General features: G+C 42.6%; 1 protein-coding gene across 1 annotated transcript in view; it reads right to left on the reverse strand.

The window, feature by feature from the left end:
• Window positions 1-24500, reverse strand: part of KCNQ5 (potassium voltage-gated channel subfamily Q member 5) — a 610069-nt gene that overhangs the window by 105119 nt on the left and 480450 nt on the right. Inside the window, exons 4-5 of the mRNA XM_075554898.1 lie at window positions 11591-11766; window positions 11205-11330 (exon numbers count right to left, since the gene is read on the reverse strand). Of these exons, the coding sequence (XP_075411013.1) occupies window positions 11205-11330; window positions 11591-11766 (302 nt within the window). The remainder of the gene's footprint in view (window positions 1-11204; window positions 11331-11590; window positions 11767-24500) is intronic.

A 24500-nucleotide genomic window follows, 5' to 3' on the forward strand; every position in this document is an offset into this window, starting at 1 on the left:
CTGGATAGAGCAGAGGCTGTACACTGGTGCAGATAGGAGCTGGAGGCACAGGGAATCCAGGGTGGACGATAACTTCAGGACCAGGGGGTGAGGGCGATACTGGGAGGGTAGAGGATGAGTAGGTGGGAAAGAGGGAACCGATTACAAGGATCTACATGTGACCTCCTCCCTGGGGGACGGACAACAGAGAAGGGGGTGAAGGAAGACGCCGGATAGGGCAAGATATGACAAAATAATAATTTATAAATTATCAAGGGCTTATGAGGGAGAGGGGAGCGGGGAGGGAGGGGGAAAAAAGGGTTTGATGCAAAGGGCTTAAGTGGACAGCAAATGCAAAGAATGTACAGATGTGCTTTATACAATTGATGTATGTATATGTATGGATTGTGATAAAAGTTGTATGAGCCCCTAATAAAATGTTTAAAAAAAAGAAGCTCATGGAAAATTTCCTTTATTTTATAATTTCATCTCCGCCCCTCCCCCGATGAACTTTTTGTAGTCTTCTTATATTTGTGCACATTTACAGAGAGAGGGTGATGCTGGAGAGAAAAATATGTTGACTCCAATGAATGGGGTAAGATACTCAAGGAGGCAGGAGAAATAGGATTAAGGGTCCTGTGTCTTGGCAGTGGGAATGACACCTTTCCACTGTTGAGGGCAGATGCAGACACAGTGTGAGGCAGAGGGGTACTTGGGGAATACTTGCCTTCAATTCTCCCCCCCACACCACAGTTTTATTCACAAGTTATTTGTATATCATATAATTCAATTACTCAATCATATCACAGAGAAATGTACGATCACCCCCATATCAATTTAGAACCCCCCCCCCCCATGGTCAAATCGCCTTTAAGATGAGCCATGCAATCAATCACAGCTCATTCCAGTGCTCCCTCCCCCACCCTCTGTCTTTATTAGTTACTCCCCAAATCCCCTTTCCCTCCACACCTCCCACCCCACTCCAGTGTTCCCTCTCCCACCCCTCTGTCTTTATTAGTTACTCCCCAAATCCCCTTTCCCTCCACACCTCCCACCCCCACTCCAGTGTTCCCCATAGCCACTTGCATCCCTTTTTAGCATTATGCATCCCCTGCTCCTGTGCCTCACAGCTGGGGGACCCATTAGGGAAAACCGGCCTAAGGTGGTAAGGGTGCATACAGAATCCCATAACAGGCAAGACACTAATAATGTATAAGAAGGAAAAGACCCCCAATAATAATTTAAAAACCAGGAAATAAATTTCTGTCATGGAGCTAGTAAGAAATGCTTGCACCCAGAACAAATTCAGGTTTCATCTATAGAGTGGTCAACGGGCCACGTGTCAAGTTCGATGCAGCACAATCAAGATGACAGTGGTCTCTGTCTGATGGTAAGGCTGATGGAGACGCTTGCCTGTGGCTATAGAGGATCTTCCCGTGGCTCAGTCTGACAGATGCGCTGCAGGTGGCCTTTGGGCCCTCACCTTCCGCCATCTACAAATTGGGTGCTCATAATTTTTGCTCTGGTGCTTTTGTCCTCACTATATTCGAGATCTGTAATTGTCATCTTTGGATCACACAAGCTGAGGTGCTTTTTCTGTGTGGATTTAGTTAACTCCTCACCTAGATGGCTGCTTGTTTGAATACAATCCTTTAAGACCCCAGACATTATTCCATGGACAGCTGGGCACCATCGTCTTTCTTCACCACGCTTTGCTGTAGCACCCTATCGTCAGTGGTCATTTCATGAAGGTGAGTATGTATTTTGCCTTCAATTCTAATAAGAGACAGGGTGGGGCCGCCCAGGTTTCACGTGAAGAGGAGGCCATTGGAAATGCCACAGCGTGGGCCAGGTGTACCTTAGTCTTCAGGGTGACAGGTTCACTTTGTGTCAAGCCGATTTACCCAAACCAATAAATCAGGTGATTTCTTTACTGCTGCGTCTGTGAGCACTGACTGTGGATTTAATTTCACCCCACTCCTGTAAGAGGGCTAGGAGAGGATTTTCATCTCCCTTCAGACTTGGGAGAAGGTTGAAGACAGCTTTTTTTCTCTCTGTATTCCTGGGAGGGGAATGGTGGGAATTTTTTATTGTTTCATACCTGGTGTATGTATTATTTCACTTCTTGTTGGTACAAAGAAGACAACTGGGTTTCACTGTGTGAACATGTGAGATACCATATGTTTAACTTAACTACTGACTTTCTAAGATAATGGTCAACTGCATTTGATAAAATCCCGAGGTAGCCTTGTCTCAGATGAGTCCTGCATAGATATTTATTGATTCCTTGGACTCTTGGATTACACTGACCTTGATGTACCACTGATTCTGTAGGACAATACAACTAAGTGATGGCCTTTCTCTTTCCCTAGCACTCGGAAGGCCCTGCTATGCCCATCAGCTGTTCCTATGTAAGTAAGCTGGGTGACAGAAACCCTGGGTGCACTATTGTGCTAAAACCGAACTCCTTTCCACCTTCCAGAACCCTTGTTAATCTTCCAGTAGTTAAATCCAGTCAGGGAAAGCTTCATTTGGTCTAGAGTCTGAGAAAGGGACCTCGATGATACCCACTGTCCAGGAACTGCTGGGGAACTCCTGGACAGCAGCTTGTTTCAGAGAATCTTGTGAGATTGCCTGGGTGATCTTCAGAGGAGTGTAGAGAAAGAATCACACCTAAACTCTGTGATTGGTTGACTGATCAGGCAGTTGATCTGTTTTCAGGGAAAACAAAACAAAACAAAAGCCAACAACTTCATCACTCCCTAAAACACAGTCGTGTCCTGATAACATGGCTAGCTGACTCCTGCTGCTGTAGCTCTTGGTCGCTCCGTTGCCCTGAGCGTGGGGTAAAGGCAGACCGTGAACTGGGATCACAGGTAGCAAACAGTAGAGAAGGAAGCCAATGCTTCCCAGAAGGTCAGTTCCTCCGGGAGCCCTCTTGGGAGCATTTCACCAGTGGTGCTGAAATGACACAGACAGGAAAGACATCCAAACAGATGTCAAAGAGACTCTTCAACTCATTCCTGACATAGAGAAGCAAATGTGACTGGAGTAAATGGGGACCTACAACAGCTGACTGAGAGACTTCCAAGGGCAGCACGAGAGGACAAAGCAGTGTAATGAAGGTACAAAGACCCGGCATTAGGAAATCCCAAGGGAGGAGAACACGCTCGGCCTATCTCGAGCTGAAAGAAGAAAAAAATTCAAGCCTCAAGTTGAAATATCAAAGGATTACATGGACAAAATAGCGAACCGATGCAGGTGGCATCAAAAAAGGATGAAAGGAATACAGAGTCCCTCTGCCTCCAAACTTGATCAATACTCAACTGTTTCAGGAGCCAGCATCTGATCAAGAGCATTGGTATCCATAACCTCGGGGGACACCAAGGGCTGCTGACATAATGCAGTTCACAGAGACGACGTCCTGCAGCCTACTTGGGCGAATAGCACTTGGGTCTGTGAGCAGCCATCTAAAGCAAGGTGCAACTCCTGGTCTCCACCGACCAGAGGAAAGGAGAGTAACAAAAGCTACCTGGAAACAAGTAGTCCAATGGACTAATGGGCCACACAAACATCAGTCCTCTCACCCCTGAGGCCAAGAGCAACTAGACCGTGCTGGCTACCACTACTGATTTCTCTGAAAAGGATCGCATTAGAAAGTTCTGAATAGAATGCTTGAAAATATGGTGACAAACTCAAAATCATACCAGAAGTTAGACTTATTGGTCAGAAAGACAATCTTCTCTATAAACTTTCTTCCAATTACAGTAAAAAGTTCCTAAAAAGAGAAGGCTGAAAACCAATACACCACATAAACATAGGTACAAAAATCCTTAACAAAAATTCTAAAAAACAAAAGAAAAAGGAGGCCGTGATTTTAAAGGAAGAAGTCCAAGCTGCACTGAAGGCATTTATGAAATACAGGTGCCAGGAATGGACCGAATACTAACTGAGATGCTCCAATGCATCAATGCAGGACCGGAAACATTTCCACAAATATGCAGAGAAATTTGGAAGACAGTTACCTGGCCAACTGACTAGAAGACCTCTGTGTTTGTGCCCATTCCATTAGGGTGTGGAAATTATCTAAAAACATCAATACTATCACATGTAACTAAATTTTTAGTGAATATAATTAAAAATGGATTCAGCAGTCTGTTAACAAGGAGTTGGAAATTCAAGCAGGATTCAGAAAAGGGTATGCAACAAGAGATTTTAAGATCCATCTCAGATGGATCGTGACTGAAAGCAGAGAATACCACCCAAAGTAAGTTGCCGTGTGTCTTGTTGACCATGCATAGGCATTAGACTGTGGATCACAACAAACTATGGACAACATCGAGGAGAATGGAAATTCCAGAGCACATCATCATGCTCACGTGGAACCCGGGCAGAATCTAAGAGGCAGTAGTTTGAACAGAGGGGCTACTGCATAGTTTAAACTCAGGAATGGTGCGCAGCGGGATTACATCCTTTTATCTTACCCACTCAATCTGCATGATGGGCGAGCAATCTGAAAACCTGGACGGTATGAAGAGATACGGCATTGGAATATGAGGAAGGCTCATCAATAACCCGTGACACGCGCATGACACAACCTTGCCTGCGGAAAGCAAGGACTAGAAGCACTTACACTTCAATGTAAAGAAAACAAAAATCCTCACAAACGGGTCAATTAGACAACAGGATGATACATGGAGAAAAGACTGACGCTGTCAAGGTTTTCACTTTCCTGGATGGAGGAATCTACACATGGAAGCAGCAGTCAAAGAGCCACAAAGCAAGTGTACTGCACGAGACCTCCTGAGGATGCTAAAGAGCAACGGTGTCCCTCTGAGGACCAAGGTTGGCCTGACCCACGCCATGACCTTTTCAATTGCGTCATATACACGTGGAAGCTGCATCATGAATACGGAAGCGCAGACAGTTGATATCTTTGACTGATTATGTTGGTGAAGACCACGAATGTACCGCGCACTGCTAGAAGAACAAACAAATTTGTCTTGGAAGCAGTATATTAAATGCTCCTCAGAAATTAGGATGGGTAGGTGGTCTTTATCTCATGGACTTTGGACATGTTATCAGGAAGGTCCAGAGCCTGGGAAAGGACATCAAACTTAGTGAAAAAGAGGAAGCCCTTCAGTGAGATGAATCGACACAGTGGCTGCCACATGGGTCCAAGCATCCGACAACTGTAAGGATGGCATAGGACTGGGCAGGGCTTTATTCTGCTGTACACATGAGTGGGAAATAATGAGACCTCCCAACAATCCCACCAATCTTCTCCAGAGCACATGCTCAGGTCTTTTCCTCTGTGCAGCGGCTGGGTGGGTTCAGGCAACTGATCTCTCAGCAATCTTTGAGTCCTTAACCATTGCCTCACCAGGGCTCTTTTTCTATAGCAATTAAGGAAATGAGTTGAACCATGGTGCTGCGGAATCAATATAAAATTAACTTTCTTAGGAGAGAGTCCAGTTCTTCTTTGTAGACACGATGATTTTCTGACATAGATGTATATGTATGGGAACATACAGAGAAGCTTTCTTAATATAAACTCCTATGATATATAGTGGGTTAATTAGACTTTTGATCTATTCAGAAAATGACATACCTACCAAAATCACAATACATAAATATATGTATTTTGTATTTTACCATAAATATGTAATTGCACAGCATTACCCAATATTCTTGGTGAAAAATGAATTCTGCAATTATGGTTCTGCTTTGTCTTTGTGTATGGATCCTACTATACTGAATCAATATTATTCTTAATTTAGGGTAATATGAACTTGACTTTTTGTGAATTCATTTGCATATGATATCCTAGATATTTAGGATTTTTCCTCACATCATTGTGTATCTATGCCCCCCAATTTAGCAGCTCAAAGCTCACTGCCATTGAGTCCCTGAAGCATCCTGATAGGGCAGGGCTGAACCACTCCTGTGGGTTCTGAGCCTAAATATTTCTGGGAGTGAAAAGCATCATCTCTCTCCTACAGGGCAGTTGGTGGATTTTGAATGGCTGACCCTATGGCTAACAGCTCAACACCACAAGAGCTCCCAGTTTAGCAGCAGTAAATATTTTTTAGTATTTTGCATGTATTGATTTTGCTGTAAAGCAGTCCATTCAACTTTCATAAAAGTTCTTTTTTTCCTGTACTATATTGCATAAATTTATGTAATAGTATTAAATTAAACCATGCCGTTATAATTACAGATTATAAATGGCATAAAAAAGGGTTGGGAACACATAGGCTGACTCTTTGCAAATATTCAAACAACTGGTAAGATTAGAATTTGATGCATTTTACAGGGCATTTTGAATGCCAGAGGTCTCAGTTAGTCACAGCGGCGTGGGGACCCGTCGTTAGTCAGGCCAGTCAGTGAACAGGAAAAGTGTAAGAACATCTTCCGTGAATAGTGCGAGAGCAAACGGAATTCCAACATACATATTCACCTGAGTATTTTATCACCTCATCAGCCATGTACAAAGGTTCCAATTTCCTCACATCTTAACTTGACAGTAGTTATTTCCTTCTTTCTATTTTTTGATGATAGCCCTCCTAGTGGGCGTGGAAGGAGCCCCAGTAGGGCAGTGGTTATTCAGTGCGCTGCGATCCACAAGGTCAGCAGTTGGAACCTCCTTGGGAGTAAGATGGGGCTTCCTACCCCTGTAACTGGTTACAGTCTCAGACACTCACAGGGGCAGTTTGATTATGGCAGCGATTTTGAGTGAACGTAAGGTGGTGTCTCCTTGTGGTTTTGACTTGTTAGCTCTAGTGGCTAATTTGAGCATCTTCTCATGTTTATTTGAGCATCTTCTCATGTTACATAGCTTCTTTGGAGAAATGTCAATCGAGTGATTGACTTTGGAATGTGGCATTTACAATATCACTGGGAAGGTTTTGAATTTACTGCTTAAAAACAATTTCCAACATCTCTTTCAGTGCAGTTTTTGGAAGATGAATATTTTGGGAGGATGCCAGGTGAGGTAGAGCTGGCAGATGAGTCTCAGCCTGTTGCCAGACAAGAAGAAGGAGATTTGGTATTGAGATGAAGTATGGTCTACATCATCCTGTTGCCTCACATCAGTCTACCTTAGGAATATTTTATAGTTGGTGCCATCTCTTCAGTTGGGCACTTTACCTGAAGGCGATCTGGCAGATGCGAGCAGCTAAGATAAATTTCTGCCCTCAAGTTCCATATGCTCAACTGAAGTCAATGCAAACCCAAGGTGAGAAAATACATCTTCTGAAAATGTGTGGGTTAAAAATGTTGGCATAAAGGTGTAATGGTGCTGGCAAAATCTGAGGTGAAGTGGGGTGGGGGGGTCCTTGGAGTGTTCAGCACTGAAGAATTCTTTCTCGGGGATAATACTGAAAACCACAGGTAAATTCTAGTCCATGGTTATTTGCTCTTTTCTTCTTTCCTTCCTCTGACGGACTGGCAGATGCTACAAGCAAGAGAAGGAAGCACCCTCCGGTTCGGCACCATCGTCACGACTCTGCTGTAGCCCACTGCTGCGACAACTGTGTCAGTCCATCTTGTCGAGGGTCTTCCTCTGGCTTTCACCGATCTGCTGCTTTACCAAGCTTGATGTCCTTCTTTAATAACACGCTTAATTCCAGACCGAACCCAAACCAAATCCACTGTCCTCGAGTCAATTTAGATTCAGAGCTTTCTTGGAGGGCAAAGTAGGGCTGTCCTATTGGGTTTCTTTCTTTTTAAGATTTTCTTAAAATTAATTAATTAATTTTAAAAAATGGAATAATTTTATTGAGGGCTCTTATAGCTCTTATCACAATCCATCCTTCCATCCATTGTGTCAAACACATTTGTACATTTGTTGCCATTATAATTTTCAAAACATTTTCTTTCTACTTGAGTTCTTTATATCAGCTCCTCATTTCCCCCTCTCCCCCACCCTCCTTTCTCCCTCACGAACCCTTGATAATTTATAAATGTTTTTTCGTGTCTTACATTGACCACTGTCTCCTGTCATCCATTTTTCTGTTGTCCATCTCCCTAAGAAGGGGTTATATGTAGATCATTTGGATCGGTTCCCTTTTTTCTCCCTGCACTTCCCCTTCCCCTCCTGGTATCACTACTCTCATTATTAGTCCTGAGGGGTTTATATGTCCTGGATTCCCTGTGTTGTGAGTTCTTATGTGTACCGGTCTACATGCTCTGGTCTAGCCGGATTTGTAAGGTAGAATTGGGGTCATGATAGTGTGTGTGGAAGGGGGAAGCATTAAAGAATTAGAGGAAAGTTGTATGTTTCATCGGTGTTATACTGCCCCCTGACTAACTGGTCTCTTCCCTGCGACCCTTCTGTAAGGGGATGTCCAATTGTCTACAGATGGGCTTTGGGTATCCACTCCAGACTTCACCTCATTCACATCAATATGATTTTTTTTTGTTCTGATGCCTGATACCTGATCCAATCAACACCTCAAAAATCACACAGGCTGGTGTGCTTCTTCCATGTGGCCGTTGTTACTTCTCAGGTAGATTTAACTTCAAGGACAGCACACAAGCTTCAGATCGGGAAGAGGGGTGAGTCTGATTAGAGCACACAGGAGCAAATGAAGAGGGAAGGACAGAGAGTGGAGCACATCCTACCAAGTCCCGAAGACGATATTCCTGCTCAGAGCAGTCAATGGACAGAGAGGACCATAGGGCCAGCCCCACCACAAGACAGACACAACATCCCTCACTGACCCATAGTGCTATGGGGGACAACACTGGAGATACAGTGCGGGAATTGTGCCTGAACTGACCCCCCCCCCCCACTGGGGCGGAACACTAAGGGCGTGCAACAGAGCAGCAAGGGGAGCAAAGCAATGAAGTCCCCAGGGAATACCAAACACAGCCTTTGGAGCCAGGGCATAGCACCCCATCTGACTCGACCTGAAAACACTGGGAAAGGTCAACAAACTGACCTGGAACTATATATAGGCGTCTCTCTCTTTTTTTTCTGTCGCTTTCTTTTGTTATTTTATTTTGCTTTGTCTTATTTTTGTGCTTGCTATTGTTTCTACGTGTCTATCTAGATAAGATAGGTGGGGTAAACAACCTGGGGGAGAAAACAAAGGGACCAATGGGTGGAGGTGGGGTGGGGGGAGGCGGGGATGATGAACATCATGGGAGAGGGGGGGCAGGGGAAAGGAAGTGGGTATTAACAAACCCAGGGGCAAGGGAACAACAAATGATCTAAAATCGATGACAAGGAGGGCATAGGATTCCTAGTGGGGCTCAATCAAGGGAAATGTAGCCGAGAGGAGTTACTGAAACCCGAATGCAGTCGAACATGATAGTGGGAAAAGAGGAAAGTAAAAGGAAATAGAGGAAAGAACTAGGAGGCAAAGGATATTTATAGAGGTCTAAATACAGGCATGTACATATGTAAATATATTTATATATAATGATAGGTAAATAGATCTATGCACATACATTTATATGTTAAGTATTAAAGTAGCAGACAGATATTGGGCTTCTATGCAAGTACTCCCTCAATGCAAGAACACTTTGTTCTAATAACCCGGCATTCTGTGATGCTCACCTTCCTGACACAAAGTGAAGACAAAGAAAATGTGGTGAAGAAAGCTGATAATGCCCAGCTATCAAAAGATATGTCTGGGGCCTTAAAGGCTCACAAATCTTTAGAAAAACAAACTAGCACAATTTTCTCTCGTGGAACGGCTGGGGGTTCACTTAGAACTCTTGGGTTAGAAGCCAAGCGCTTAAACCACTATGCCACTAGGGCTCCTTCTTAAAAACAAAACAAAACAAGAGACTTATTGAAGTTTGAATCAGAGCTTTAGAAAATGATACATTTTTAATTTTGGCAACAGTCTAATACCCAAGAAATAAGTATTGATGATTTATAAAAGGATTTAATTTTGTTGGAACAAAGAGATGTAGCAGCCTTTTCGACAATTATAAGTTCTGTATACTCATATATTCCCATAACTCCCATTTGGAATATCTTAAAGCAATAAAATTAAAAACATAGTTTCCACATTTCACGAAGCACTTCCTTATCTTTTGGCATTCTTATTAGGACACATGTTGTAGTGACTGTTTCATAAATTCTTTGCAATATTTACATTCTTTGAAATGTGCTTCCATGGAAAACTCTGCCTTGTTTAGAGCACACCCTTATGGGTTATCTGATTCAGATTTCATGGGCCTCTATTCCTTCCATGGCCCTTTGAATGATTTTATGACTCTGAAAATTGGAGATAAGTGGTAGCCATGCAAACTCATTCTTGTCTAGAGATATGTAAATAAATCCTGGCTGTCTGGGAAGATTCAAGGGAGTCGGTTTTGCCTTTCCTTGCACATTCATTTCAATATATTCCTGCTGTCTAAATGTGTCTGCTCTTTATGTAGTCCTTTGTTGTTACATCTTACTGGTTTTTCATTCACCATGACTTAACTGAAAAAAATATGAGCCAGGCAAGATCTTTAGCACATGTTTATTTTATATCTAAGTCAAGATTTTATGATTAAAAAATATTCCTTAACAATATTATAAAGGAAAAGCAGGGTTTGGGTGGAGAATTTTACAATGAGCTTGCTTCTTTTTTGTGTCTAATCTTACATTTCTGACCATGCTTCATTTTCAATGTGTTGTTGAGGCAACGGGAAATCCTGGTGGGGCAGTGGGTTACAAGTTGGGCTGATCCCTGCAGGGTCAGCTGCTCGTGGGAGGAAGAGGAGAGGGAAGAAGAGGAAGGGGAGAAAGAGAAGGGGGCGGAGGAGGAGGGGGACGGGGAGGAAGAGGAGGTCATCTCCTCCTGGAAAGATTACAGCCTTGGAAACCCTGCACAGCACCTCCAATTCGACTCTAAAAGCCAGGATTGACTTGATGGCCATTGGATGGAACTGAGGAAGCTTAAACATTTCTTGACTAAGTGTGGGCATAGCTATATTAGGGTGGTACAAAATAGTCACAGAAGAAAATCTTTCAATGACAACCCAAAAATGAAGTTGTTCTGTTAATCTCCCATCACAAAAATTATTACCTTTTTGCTTTTCTCTCTGATGCTGTGATTTTACTCTTCTATTAATTTTCATTCAGCGACTACTCCCTTTTTTAGTCTGCACATGAAGTTACTGCTCTAAAGTCAATGATTTGATTGAGGTCATTCTCAGGGATCATTCTGCTGTATTCACTTCACAAAACCCAGTGAGTAAAAATCGGTTTTTGTACTTACTGTCCCCCACCAGAGAGCATCTGCATATGTAGAAAACTGCTTATTGGCATCCTTTTCCACCAGATAGACAAGGAAAGATGAAAAAATGAGAACCAAAAATCCAATGTACCAAGCGGTGATTAATTCCTAGATGTAAGAAGAAGGAAAGGTTTTTAGAAGCAAAAATTATTCGAAGAAGGAAAAAATATGGATATTTCCATTCATTTCACTATTTCTTGGACCACTATGGTGAATTTTCAATAATCCACACACACCATGCTTCTTAAACCGTTTAAACTAACTTCTGAAATGATTTCAGTTCATTTGTGATAGGGTTATTCAATACTGCTGCAATCGATGCAGCAGTTCAAAGGTCTTATTTTATAATTCAGAAAACAAAATCTTACCTTGCTGTGCGCATAGACCACGGACCCTAGTAATTTCCAAGTGCCTCCCCTGCGGTCCATGCGCACCATTCGGAGGATCTGCAGGAAGCGGAGACTTCTTAGTGCAGATGTGGCAAAAATATTACCCTGAGTTTTTGCAGAAACGACTGCTATTGAAGCGATAAGAACAATGGTATCTGAAAGAAACAGGTCGGAACAAGCATCACTTGTAGCACAAATAACCATTTTTGTGTCTCATACCAACAACATGCTCTGGAGGCTCACCTTGATTCAAGGCACAGAGTACTCAGTGTGGCCTCCCCACCCCGCATAATTGCTACTTGAGCTCAGTGTTGACTGAAGAGTGAAAAGATAGAGAACACGTCCTCTGTATTGTCTAAGACCTTGAGCCTTCGGCCACCTGTTTCATTATCCTTTTCTATGAAACAGTATTTTCCACAAACACTTGCCATTTCAAGTGGTGTCACACATACAGTTCACCGACCATTTGTGTTCAGTGTGCTGTGCCACCACCACCACTCTTAGCTGCTCAACAGTGTCACACCAGCCGCACCCCTTAAGCAACAAGTCTCCAGGTTCTCCTCCCACCCCCTTGGTACCCACTAACACAGCTTGATTTCCGTGAATATGCCAGTCCTGGCTGTTCCATAGGAGCCCGTATAATCGCTGTGTTCTGAGTCTGACTTAACACACATCAGGTTTTCCAGGCCCATTCAAGTCCTACCAGGATTTCTTTTTGTGACAGAATACTACTGCACTGTAGTGTAGCTACTCCACATAGATCACGCTTTGTTTATCCATTCAGCTGTTGATGGGCACGTGCATGTTTCCACATTGGGACTCTTGTGAGTCGTGCTATATTGACTGTTATTGGTCAAGCAGCTGTTGGAGTAGCGGCTGTACCCTCAACCCAAACTCACTGCCGTCAAGTGGATTTCAACTCACAGAGATCTTCAGGACAGGAAAAGGCCGCTCGGAATGTCGGAGACCTTGACCTCTTTAAGGGAGGCAGACAGCCTCGTCTTTCTCCTGCAGAGTGGTGGGTTCCAAGTGCTCACTTGTATTGGGCAATTCAGTGCATGGTCCACCAGGACTCCTTTGATAGGAGTAGATTAGGGGGCTCCAACAAGTTTGTGGAAAGATCCCAATAGCTTTCCATTTCATTTTCCACAAAATTGTTGGAGCCCCTTCATACGTAGGAGTGGAATGCTTGGTCAAATGATAACTCTATGTTTCCCTTCTTGACCAGTGGCTGCCCTGTTTTCCACAGTGGCTGCACAATTTTGAAACCCCACAAAAATAGAGGAATGCTTCTTCCTACACAATTTTAAATAATATTTAATGGGGACTAATTGGACAGTGACCTTCAGAAAGTTCAGTGTTTCAGGAAAAACGGAGGCTGCGGTGCAGCTTTCCCTGCCATCTTTGCTCGCATTTGCGTTCCTGTCTAGCAGAAAAGAACTCTTGTTTCAGTCTCCATCCAAACACTAACCAGCCCGAACTTCCGTAGCTCCTGAGATCTGAAGAGTTCGAGTACACTCCGGGTGCTATGGCCCCACCTGCTTCAGCCTAAGGACATGGTTTCTGCAGGAGGCAGCAGGCACTGGGGCCTGTCTAGTCATGAAAGCAGCACCTTGTAGAATCATACCTCGTGCTTAAAAATATATAAGGGTATTCCTGCAAAAATTCCTCCTAATGTTGTGACCTTTCCAACTTTGCATCCTATTTAACAGACGCCTTAACTAAAGATGAATAATCTGCTCTCTGTAAGGGTTGTCTATATACCTGGTCACTTGATTAGTATGGGTAAGCCTAGTGCACAAATTGGATTGGTTATGACAATGTGTGTAATTATACATTCTATGCATTGCGTGGGAATGGATAGCTAATGTCCGATGTCTTGATCATTGGTTTGCAAAATATCTGCCTTTCGTACGCTCAAAAGAGAAAAAGAGCAGCTAATGAAAGCATAGAAATGATTAAAATAAGAAGGAAGCAGACTTCGAGGCGAGAGAATGAAGTAAGTGGGGATAAATGACCTTCTCTGGCAATTTTAACTTAAGTGAGCTTGACCTTAACATCTTCATATGGAATTTTCATTGATTCCCATTGGGCCCCACCTGGCTTGGTGTCTGTACTCCAAAGAGGGAAAAGTAACACCCCGGGGGTGGGCGGTGCTGCATTGACCACAAACCTTCAGTTTTCAGGAGTAACTGTTGTATGCATGAGCATGCATGATTCGCCCCCACCTTCTTCCTCGCACTGAGAAGGGTCTGGCCCCTGTTAGGTCTTCTGGGTCAGAGAAGATGGTTCGTGTCGATTTCATTGTGTCCCTTTGAGTGAGCGTGCGTGCCAGCTGACGAGCTCTGTGCACTCAACTCTGAACACAAGATGTCGTTTCAGAGGGAACCACAGAGAGAACCAAAAATGTATCTTTGAGCAACATTGAGTTGGGAATGAGAAAGGACTAAATGTGTTGACATCTTGAAGCCATCTTATTTCATTTCATTTTATTTTTAAAAATACTTTTATTGGGGGCTCTTACATCTCTTATCGCAATCCATACATTCATCCAGTGTGTCAAGCACATTTGCACATACGCCGCCATCAGCATTTTCAAAGCATTCTCTTCCCACTTGAGCCCCTGATATCAGCTCCCCATTTCCTCCACTCCTTCCCCTGACATTTTATTTTTAAAACTTGTAAAGATCTTAATATGATTGAATGGTGACATTTTATGATATGTGAAGTAAAATAACTAAGTAAATATAAATCAGTGAATGATTAATAATAGAGCCAATTGTGGGATGGCACAGCACTGGGCTGTGCTTCGTTCTGTTGTATGCCGGTCACTCTGAGCCCCACCCACTCGATGGCACCTAACCCCAACATATCATCACTGGAGGTTTGCGATTCAGATCATGACCCGCGGTAGCTCCCTCATATGAGGGCGCTTTGGAGATGCCTTCTACCATGCCACAGAGTGGCAGAGCGGAGATTGAAGCAGGCACTGAAAGAGGGAGAGACATAGAGGCGTGTGCAGAGCACTCTGGGAGTTCTTGATGGGTTTCTGGGTTCTACAGCCATCATTTGTGAGGCCCAGCTGCACTTTCTGCCCTGGAGTTCCACTCACAACCAGCAAATCTTAACTAACATAGAGCTGGGTGAAGTAGGACATTATGAGAATTGGTTTCACTGGCAGGGCAAATATCAATTCCCAGTTAGTACACCTGGGCAAATAGCCAAGACACGCACATTTCCCGGGAGACAAATTGGAGCACACTTGACTTAGAAAGGCAAACAAGAAAATAGATAAAAACTTCTCAAATACCACTGGTCTATCTCGAGCACTTGATAAACTTCTCATCCTTCAAGACTTGGTTCTGCTGCTGTCTCTTTGGAAGCCTGTCTTGATTTCCCCAGGCAATGAATCACCCTTCTGAATTTTGAACACTCTCTACATGCATTTCGATTAGAGCTCTCATGTCTCTAAAATTTCTCTAAACCTGTCTTCCTGGCAAGTCGATGATGTGATCTGACCTGTGAGGGGTCCCAAGTACAGCCAGGTGACTTGGCATTTCAACCAGACATCCAAAATTTCCTGCATATGAACTAGCCTTGCTTCCCACCTCTGTGACTGCCTTGAATTTCATGACTGCTTTGAATTCCATGAAGACAGAAATCATACTGTAGTCATATTTAAATATTTTCTAACTCCTAGTGCAAAACATGGGTCATCTTAGGTACTAAATAAACATTTGTTGAATGACAGAAAAGCCTAACTTGTTTATGAATTAGGTAAGAGTTTATACTTCATTAGATCATTTTTTTTGCATTTAACAATGGAAACAACTTAGACCTCCCAATGGCTTGCCTGTCCCCATCTCTTATTTTCCCTCTTCTCCTTCCTGTAGAATACTATCTTCCCCTTCACCCTACTTCACATCTGTTCACCCCGTAACCTACTGCTCCCTCTTCTTCCTGCCATGGATAATTAGCAAAGTTTGTTTCTTTTGTAAGAAAACCTTTACATTGTGTTAATATCTTTTATAGTATTCTAAGAAAATATTTGCCCTTTTGTGATTAGCTAACTTCATTCAGTGCAGTGTCCCCACACCTATCCATGTCATGAGGGGCTTCATAGTTTCACCATCATTCTTTAGCAATGCATTCTATTCTGCTGTGTGCATGTACCAAAGTCTATTAATTCACTTTCCACAGGCGGGCATTTGTTTCCACCTTCTTGTTATTTTGAACATGGGTGTGCATATATCTATTTATGCTATGGATCTTATTATTATTTTTTAGGGTATATATCTAGCAAAGTGAATACTGAGTCATGTGGCATTTCTATTCCCAGCAGTTTGAGGAAGTACCATTTCCCACAGTGGGTGTACCACCTTACAGTGGATGAGTGCTCCTGTCACTCCCAACCCTTTCCAGCATTTGTGATTCTGTTTATTTTTGGTGTGTGTGTGTGAACTTCATTATCAATAGGAGTGTGTTGTTTTCATTTGCATCTCTCATATAGCTGGTGATGTCAGCATTTCTTTATATGTTTCTTGCTCACCTGGGTGTCTTCTTTAGTGGAATGAAAAAGATGGAATACCTCATTTACTATGGTGAAATTTTAGAAACAAGGGTAGCAAATGAATGGCAAATAGTGTTGCAGAAAATTATAGAAAGAGGCCCTTACAAGCTTACTATTGGCCAGGCATATTCTTTAGGCTTAAATAGTAACACTATGTTACTTAATCCTCATAACAAGGTTGTGAGTTGGATATTTTACAAATCCCATTTTACAGGTGATAAAAATAAGGCACGAGAAGCATATACTGTTAGTTTCAAAACCAGCTACCGATCTGTTGAGATCTGTTCAGACTGTAGTAGAAGCAATATGCTATGAAGTCAGTTCACTAGAGAACACCTAGAAACAGAAAACAAAAAGAACACGGGTTCAGGCAATTAAGAGAATTATGCAAGCCATAAATCATAATTTAAATGTTTGAAGTCTCAAACTATGCAGAGGTTTGATTTAATGCCCTCATTGAAATTCAGATCAGAGGAGAGAGTCAGAGTACAGTGAATATAATCACAGATGAGAAACCAAATGGCAAAGTGTGGTAGCAGTCCCCCAACATGCTCGTCACCCGCTGCCTGCTTTAGAATCATCCCTTGACACTGGAGCTTCTCCGACAGTATCCGAATATCGTTCCTCGGCTCACCTGTTAGAAATGGCAAGTGAGCTCTAATTTTATTCCGTACTCAGGTTAATAAACACCTAAAGGTAGTGTAAGTTTGCCTCCTCCAGCTACGGCATCAATGACTTAGGAATTGGACTATCAATCTAAAATATTCTTGAGCTAATCAAAGGATCATTATGATATTTAGCATTGAATTTGACTACAATATAATAGTTCATATCTATCACTTAAGTTTATAAAATAAATTGTATGTATTTTTTGTACATACACATGGTGTCAAATTGGAGAGTATCTTAAGCCGTGTAATTTGTTAATCATCTAAAACAAGGTGAAGTGATCATACTATATTTTGGTATAGGTAGAAAGTACAGACAGCTCTTAGAGATCATTGGTTCCTAGCTCATTTGCTTAGCCATTAATTCATTAAAAAGTAATTCAGTGTTGAGCATTATACTAGAGAGTTGAATTAAAGATAAATGTTCATTCATCCATCAGCTCATCTATTTATCATCCATGAATGCGCTACACAAATACTCACCATGGGACTACTATGTTGCAGCCATTGTGTGAAATGCTTTATGTATAAATATAAATAGGGATGATTTTTTCAATTTTATGTGTATATTTTATTTTGAATCATTTAACTGGGAACTCTTAGAAGGTATCATAACATTCCATAGTTCAATCACATCAAGCAGCATTGTACAATTGCTACCACAGTCAGTTTCAAAACATTTTCTTTCTTCTTGTACTCCTTGATATCAGCCCCCCTTTTATCCCCCAACCCTTATTTACTTATTTATTTTGCCGCATCTTATACCATCCAATATATCCACTTACGTATAATTCTGTTGTTCACTCCCCTAGAGTGGGGTTATACAGTCTTTGGTGCTATCTGCTGCTTCCCTCTCCTGCCCATTGCTTCCCATTCCCTCTGGGAACCATTACTCCTGTTACTGCTTCAGAAGGGTTATCTATTATGGCTTTCATGTATTGAATGATCTTAATTATACAAGTCTAACATGATTCATGAAGTAAAACAAATAAAATCCGTAATAGTAAGGGGAAGAAATATTAAAGAACTAGAGGATAGTTATGTGCTTCATCAGTGATATACCACACCCTGGATTTATGAAGGGATCTTTTTTTTATTGGTGGAGAGCATTTGGAAATGCCTGGAGACATATTCAATTGTCACAACTGGGCTAGTGTGTGGGTAATGACTGGTAGCTATTAGGTAAAGGACAGAAAGGCTGTTAAACATCCTAAAATGCATAAGTCAGCTCCCACGACAAAGAATAGTATTGTTCCTCATTGATCTTTTGTCCACTCTGACTTATGCAGCCCAGCTGTTTCAGAGTAGAACTGTTCCGTAGGGTTTTCTTGGCTCTAGTTTTAACTGAAGCAGATCACCAGGCTTCTTGAAGTACTGCTCTACTCCCAACTTTAAGTTAGTAGTCAAGTACCAATTAGGGACTTTAACAAAGAATAATCCAAAATGTCGATGAGTGTGATGTGGCTGAAAATTCATAATATATATTATTTTATTTAAACCTCCATATAATCCCATGAGGTAGATACTATTATTACTATCTTTCTTACAAATGAAGAAATGGAGGCTTGTAAAGGTCAAGTCTATGGCAAGGTTCAACATCTGTGATGTGGCAAAACTCATCCTTAGCTGACTCCAAAGCTGGCCCCTTGGCAACTGTGTGCACCACACCCTAGACAAAGAAGATTTAGGCTGGGTGGTGGGAGGGGAAGATGGAGACTGTGAAAACCGGTGGATAATCAAGCAAGAATAAATTGTTATCACATAAAGAATCTAGGGAAGACAGAAGTGCAGGTAGGATAAACCAGAAATAAAATGACGCTAAAAACAGATGGTACTTTTATGGATGCATCAGGAGGAAATGGGGCTAGAGAAAGAAATAGAACTGCTAATAAACAAGGAGTTGCTCTGAATCGCATGGGGAAAAAGTATGCATCCTGAGCTCTTTAAATCTACCTCTCCCACAGGAAACAAATGTAAACACGTGGGAAGTAGCAAAGAGATGTTTATTGATCAAAAGCAGCCCCAGCGTTAATGTGAATATAGATTTATGAGGGATTAAGAAGTAGATTCAAAAAGAAAAATAAAGACGTAGCTGCACACTCTGTGAGTCACAATGACTTATGGACGAATTTTAGAGATCTGAGGAGAATGCAAAGATATGAGTGAAATGTACACTGTCGTTCACATTTAACACTTCGCGGTACTCTTTGAGAGCTTCCTGTTAGACTCCACTGGAATTTGGCATCAGTATTACTGGTCAGCAAAATCAATATGAATTGATCACCATGGTTCCTTGTCTAAAAGGGCTTAGTCACTGAAACACTCAAAAGCCCTCTTTATAAGGAAGACAGGAGCCTGGGTGGTGTAGCGGTAAGTACTTGGCTGCTAACCACAAGTTGGAGACTTGACGCCATCAGTCACTCTGTGGGAGAAAGACGGCTGTCTGCGTGCATAAGGACTACAGTCTTTGAAACCCTGTGGGCCACATCTACTTTGTCCTATAGATTGCTGTGTTGGAGTCAACTCGACAGCACACAAGAACAACAAGTAGGTGGCTTCATGCCCAAGACTACCCTCTCCTGGATCTCAACATTGGATGAAAGCCAATGGTACTGGAAGGGCTATGTCGGGTTGCTAAAGTTACACAACATAACACACCACTGAGCCGCAATCAACTCAATGGCAGTGGATTTGGTTTTGAATACACCTATAGAGAGTTGATTTTAATACCCATTATCTCAATTTAAAGATCACACTGGGAAGGATCAAGTGATGTGAATTTAAACAAAGGATGTTTAAATATGTCAAAACTGGAAGATGTAATAGTAGCCAAATTCTCCAGAGGTAAACTATGAAGAGGATAATTTGACTCCTAAAAACTGTTCAAAAAGAGTAGATTTAAAAAATTTTTGTGTATTTTTTTAAGTCTCAAAAAAAATCTGCTAAAGCTTAACATAAATTTCCCTCTTGCACTTTAAAATCATGTTACCTTGTTCTTTTTGGAAAAAAAACAGGACAATGAATACATGTTCCTGGTGATTATATATGCCTCCATTTCTGTTCTGCTTCTCTGGGCTATTCTTAGTGGTCTCACTACAACGTAAGTTTTGGGTAAGTTGAATGGAATATATTGTCCAATTTTATAAAAGTAAGTCCTAATTGTTTTTAAGTATCAGAAACATTACAAATAGATTGCACTTGATCTTAGCCAAAAGGCCAAGAAGCGATACAAATAGATTGTATAACTCCACTCGGTGGGATTGAGCAGCAGAATTCCCTGTTCTGTTACTGTGAATGGTTAGACTATGAATCCACATGTGAATGGATATATTGGATTATGTAAGATATGTCAATAAAACTATTATTAAAAAAGCAATAATATTGGTTTAAGCAACCGAACAAGGCATACCATGTGAAAGACAGTGATATGCAAACAGGCCCTTGAGAGATGATTGCTCCAGTGTCAGCACAACGTTCCGTGGTTGCCCTAGAGCAGGGTCCTCACACTTCTTAAACAGGGGCCAGTTCACTGTCCCTCAGCCCCGTTGGAGGGCCGGACTATAGTTTAAAAAAAAACACCTATGAACAAATTCCTGTGCACACTGCCCATATCTTATTTTGAAGTAAAAAACCAAACGGGGCGAAAACACCCGGCAGGCTGGATAAATGTCCTCGGTGGGCCGCATGAGGCCCGCGGACCGTAGTTGAGGGTTATGTATGAGGGTAAGTCAAAATGTGTTGCTACAGCCATAATATAAATATTTATTAAGTAAAAATATCAAAATGTACCCCCCACCCCCAAACATACAAGAGGTAAGAAACAAATGTATTTAGTTAATGAATTTCTTATTGATGGACGTTTAGGCTATTTCCATTTTTTGCTATCAAAATGAAGCTGAAACGAACTCTGTTCTAGGTATTCTCGGTGAGGATGGATTTCCAGCAGGGGAGGGGTTGCTGTGAGGATGGATTTCCAGCAGGGGAGGGGTTGCTGTGAGGATGGATTTCCAGCAGGGGAGGGGTTGCTGTGAGGATGGATTTCCAGCAGGGGAGGGGTTGCTGGGCGGACGGTGGCACATTCAGAAGTTCCAGGAGTATAAACATGTCCGCCGACTGAAGGCACGATTTTCACCAACAGCGTAGGAACGCACTCATTTCTCTCTCCCCTTGCTCACACAAAGCAGTCATGTGGATGATAAGTAACACTAGCAGTAACAGACAACCTTTACTGTTTTTAAAGTTGTATAACTGTCTTAAGCATTTTCATGAATTACACGGAAACTGTAAATTTCAATATTTGCTAATCTAATACGTAAAAACACCACATTTTCTCCATTCTCTCCTTTTCCTTCTTTTCAATCAGATTCTGTATTTCAACTCACCGAAGTCAAGTCCTCTGAAAAAAATTTCCCAAGCTTGCAATGATACAATTACTTAAGTTAGATACACACACACACACATGCTGATTTCGTAATGTATTTACTTTTACCATGCAGAACGGTCTCTGTGACAAAGGCCCGCCACGAATGAGTGCTCCCCTTCCAGGGCTAGTGTTCGAAGGAGTGGCTTGCAATCTAGAGCCATGTCCTAGGTTCCCTTGCCTCTAGGTAGGCCGATGTAACTAGTTCTAGATCCTAGGTTCCCAAACTTGGCCGATCACCTGGGGATCTGGTGAAAATACAAATCCCTGGGCTCTACTTGCCACCTCATCAATCAGAATCTTTAGCGGGCACCCCCCAGGGTTAGGGGCCTACGGTGAGATAAAGGTAGGAAAGTGGAAATGAAGCTTTTCCTTCAGGTGAAAAGGAAGCACTTATGCCGTCATCGAGACCTGGAGTCTCGGGTCCGGCTAGCTGTTACCAAGGTAACTCTTAGGAGCCATATGCTGAAGCCTGACTGAATGCCCTCCTCAAAGCCTCTTTATTCAAGTAGGAAATACAACTTTCGTTTGTTAATGTATGTGGGGGATTTGCAAGTTCGTGCTGTCAGCATTCTATCACACACACAGTAGCACTCCGCTCGGACCACGGTTAAGCATCCAGCGGTCGGATCCCCGCGGCTGCTCCATGGACGACAAAGTGACAGTTGGCTTCTGTTTTGCATGCTCACTTTGTGTCTCTGTAGCACATTTTAGTCAACCTCCCAACATTTCAAACGCTTTCAGAATGCCATATTGCACATTTAGTAGACTACAGAATAATTTAACATAATTTTTCTATCAACTGGGAAACCACGAAAAGTCCCGTGGCTCCTTTATTGCAGGTTCAGCTATATCGTGGTGGCATTGAACCAGGCTCACATGATCTCTGAGCAATGCCTGCAGTAAGACCCAGCTCATGGTCTTCCTTGGTGTGCCTGGAATGACACTGAATTCTCAACTTAAAAAACACTCTTTTTGTAAATCCCCGCTTCACGTAAGCTACTCAGAGGATTCATCTCTCATCCAGGGCCATCTTTCTAGTTAATGCAGCCAAGAATCAAACTCACATCTGTCTGACTCCAAATCCTTACATTTGGTCTGTGTGCTTCTTTCTTTGCTAAATTCTCTTTGGAAAGACTGGTGAAAGGGTGTTTCACTGCCATTCAGGAGATGATTCTGACTCACAGTGACTCCAAGGGGGCAGAGTGGAACTTCCCCTTTGAGTTTCCATAATTTTAAATCTTTATGGGAACAGACAGCCTAGTAGTTCTCCCAAAGGGCGAGTGATGATGGGTTTGAACCTCTGGCCCGGTAGCTCACGGTGTAGCCTATGTCACCAAGCTTCCTGAAACAGAAATGTCAAAAAACCAAACAGAAGCAAACCAAACAAAACCCTCTTGCTGGATTCTGACTCATAGCACCCCTCCGGGACAGACTAGACCTTCCCCGGGGTTTGCGAGGCTGTGTCTCTTTCTGCGAGCAGAGCCCCTCCACATGGTCCCATGGAGTGGAGGGAGCTTTCTGAGATGGCTGACAATTAGTCATAACTGGAAACACCAAGGGAGAACATATTGCTCAGTAATAGGGAATATAATTATTTGTAAAAGGTTGGCATTCGAGCAAAATTTAACAAAAAATTCAGTAATTAACACATTTTCCTATTTTAGATGGAGTCTAAAGGACAGCAAAACATAAAGAGTGGCCAGCCTGCCCTGTCTATATAGACCACAGCTTGTCTATGTAGTCCACGGCTGAATAAACATTTTTTTAAGTCCCAAATATATGTTTTGAAGAGTCCTGGTGGTGTAGTGGTTACAAGTTGGGCTGTGATCCACATGGTCAGCAGTACAAAACCACCAGAAGCTCTGAGAGAGAAAGACTGAGCTTTCTCTTCTCATCCATAGTCCCAGACTTGGAAGCCCCCAGTAGGCCGCTGTGAGTGAGCCCTGCTTTGAAAGCAGTGACAGTACATACGGTACCGCAGGTTACTTCCCCTCTTTCTGACCTTTCATTGTGAATTGGGTGAAGGTTACGGAGCAGATATGCAGTTCCACGTCTTATATTCAACAGTCATACATGTTTTATTTCATCTCCCTGAGACGGCAATGCCCTCATTGTAAACATCATTTATCTCTGATGACATTTGAGCCAAGACCGAATGCTAACTTCTCTGAGGACAAGTATTCCGGAAAGAAAGTCTAAAGGCCTTCCTGTGTAAGCATGATCAGTGTATTCAAAATGAGTGCATTTTGCTTCAAGAGGCTAAGGCTGGGGTGAGCAGATCCTGGCCAGATTACATAGAGCGCGGAGGTCCTGGATGCCCTTCGAAGTGTGCTGGGCACTTCAATCAAGGGTTTGGGCCAAGGGGCCAGATGTTCGTTTTACAAGACCCTTTGGGTTGTTTGAAGAACGGACTGGCAGGCAGTGGGGAGCGAGAGTGCAAAAGGCCAGTAAAGTGGCTGCCTGGGTCTGGACAGAGAAAGGCGGGGGCTTTGGAAAGTGGAATGAAAGTGAGGGGAGTGGGAAAGATAGGATCTGGGTCACCTTGTGAAGAATATCTGGTAGGATTTGCTGAGAGATGGCTTGTACCGTGTGAGGGAAAAAAGGGTGTCAAGAGTGATCTCGGGCCTTTGGCCAGAACAACTGGATGAGTCAAATAGTATTTAAGAGCTAGGAAACACAATTGAAGTGGGGTAGAGTGCTGGAGGTTGTTCGGAGGGGTAGAATCAATAGTTTGGTTTTGGTCATGCTAATTTTGAGATCTGGAAGAAGCTCAAGATTGAAGGGGGCGGGGTGTCAGGATTTCAGAGTCCGGAGGTCAATTATGTTTCTAAAAGTGCCCCAGAGTAGATGCCTTTAAATATCACATCAGATCCCCCCAAGATCAGTAATCAGGTTATTGCTTTACAGTGTGAGCACAAATGTTGAATTTCTGATTTGGGTTATAGATTAGTAGTGTCAAGGACGCTGTGTTCCTGTATTTGTACACACGAAAGAAGCTTCTGCCCCTATTGGTCCTTGTGAATGAACAGCAGGTAAGCACATCCCATTGAGTCCTTTCGTGAATCAAGGGACATATAGTGTCCCCTGCACTTTCTGCACTGGGCTTTGGTGGGAAATTGCTATCCCACTTTGAGTGCATGCTGACCTCTGGTGGGGGCCTGAGGAATTGTACAAATATGAAGTAGTGGACCTCTTCCCACCAATTCTAGTGTGCTAGAGATCTGGTGG

The sequence above is a fragment of the Tenrec ecaudatus genome, chromosome 7 (assembly GCF_050624435.1).
Source record: "Tenrec ecaudatus isolate mTenEca1 chromosome 7, mTenEca1.hap1, whole genome shotgun sequence".
Taxonomy (NCBI): Eukaryota; Metazoa; Chordata; class Mammalia; order Afrosoricida; family Tenrecidae; genus Tenrec; species Tenrec ecaudatus.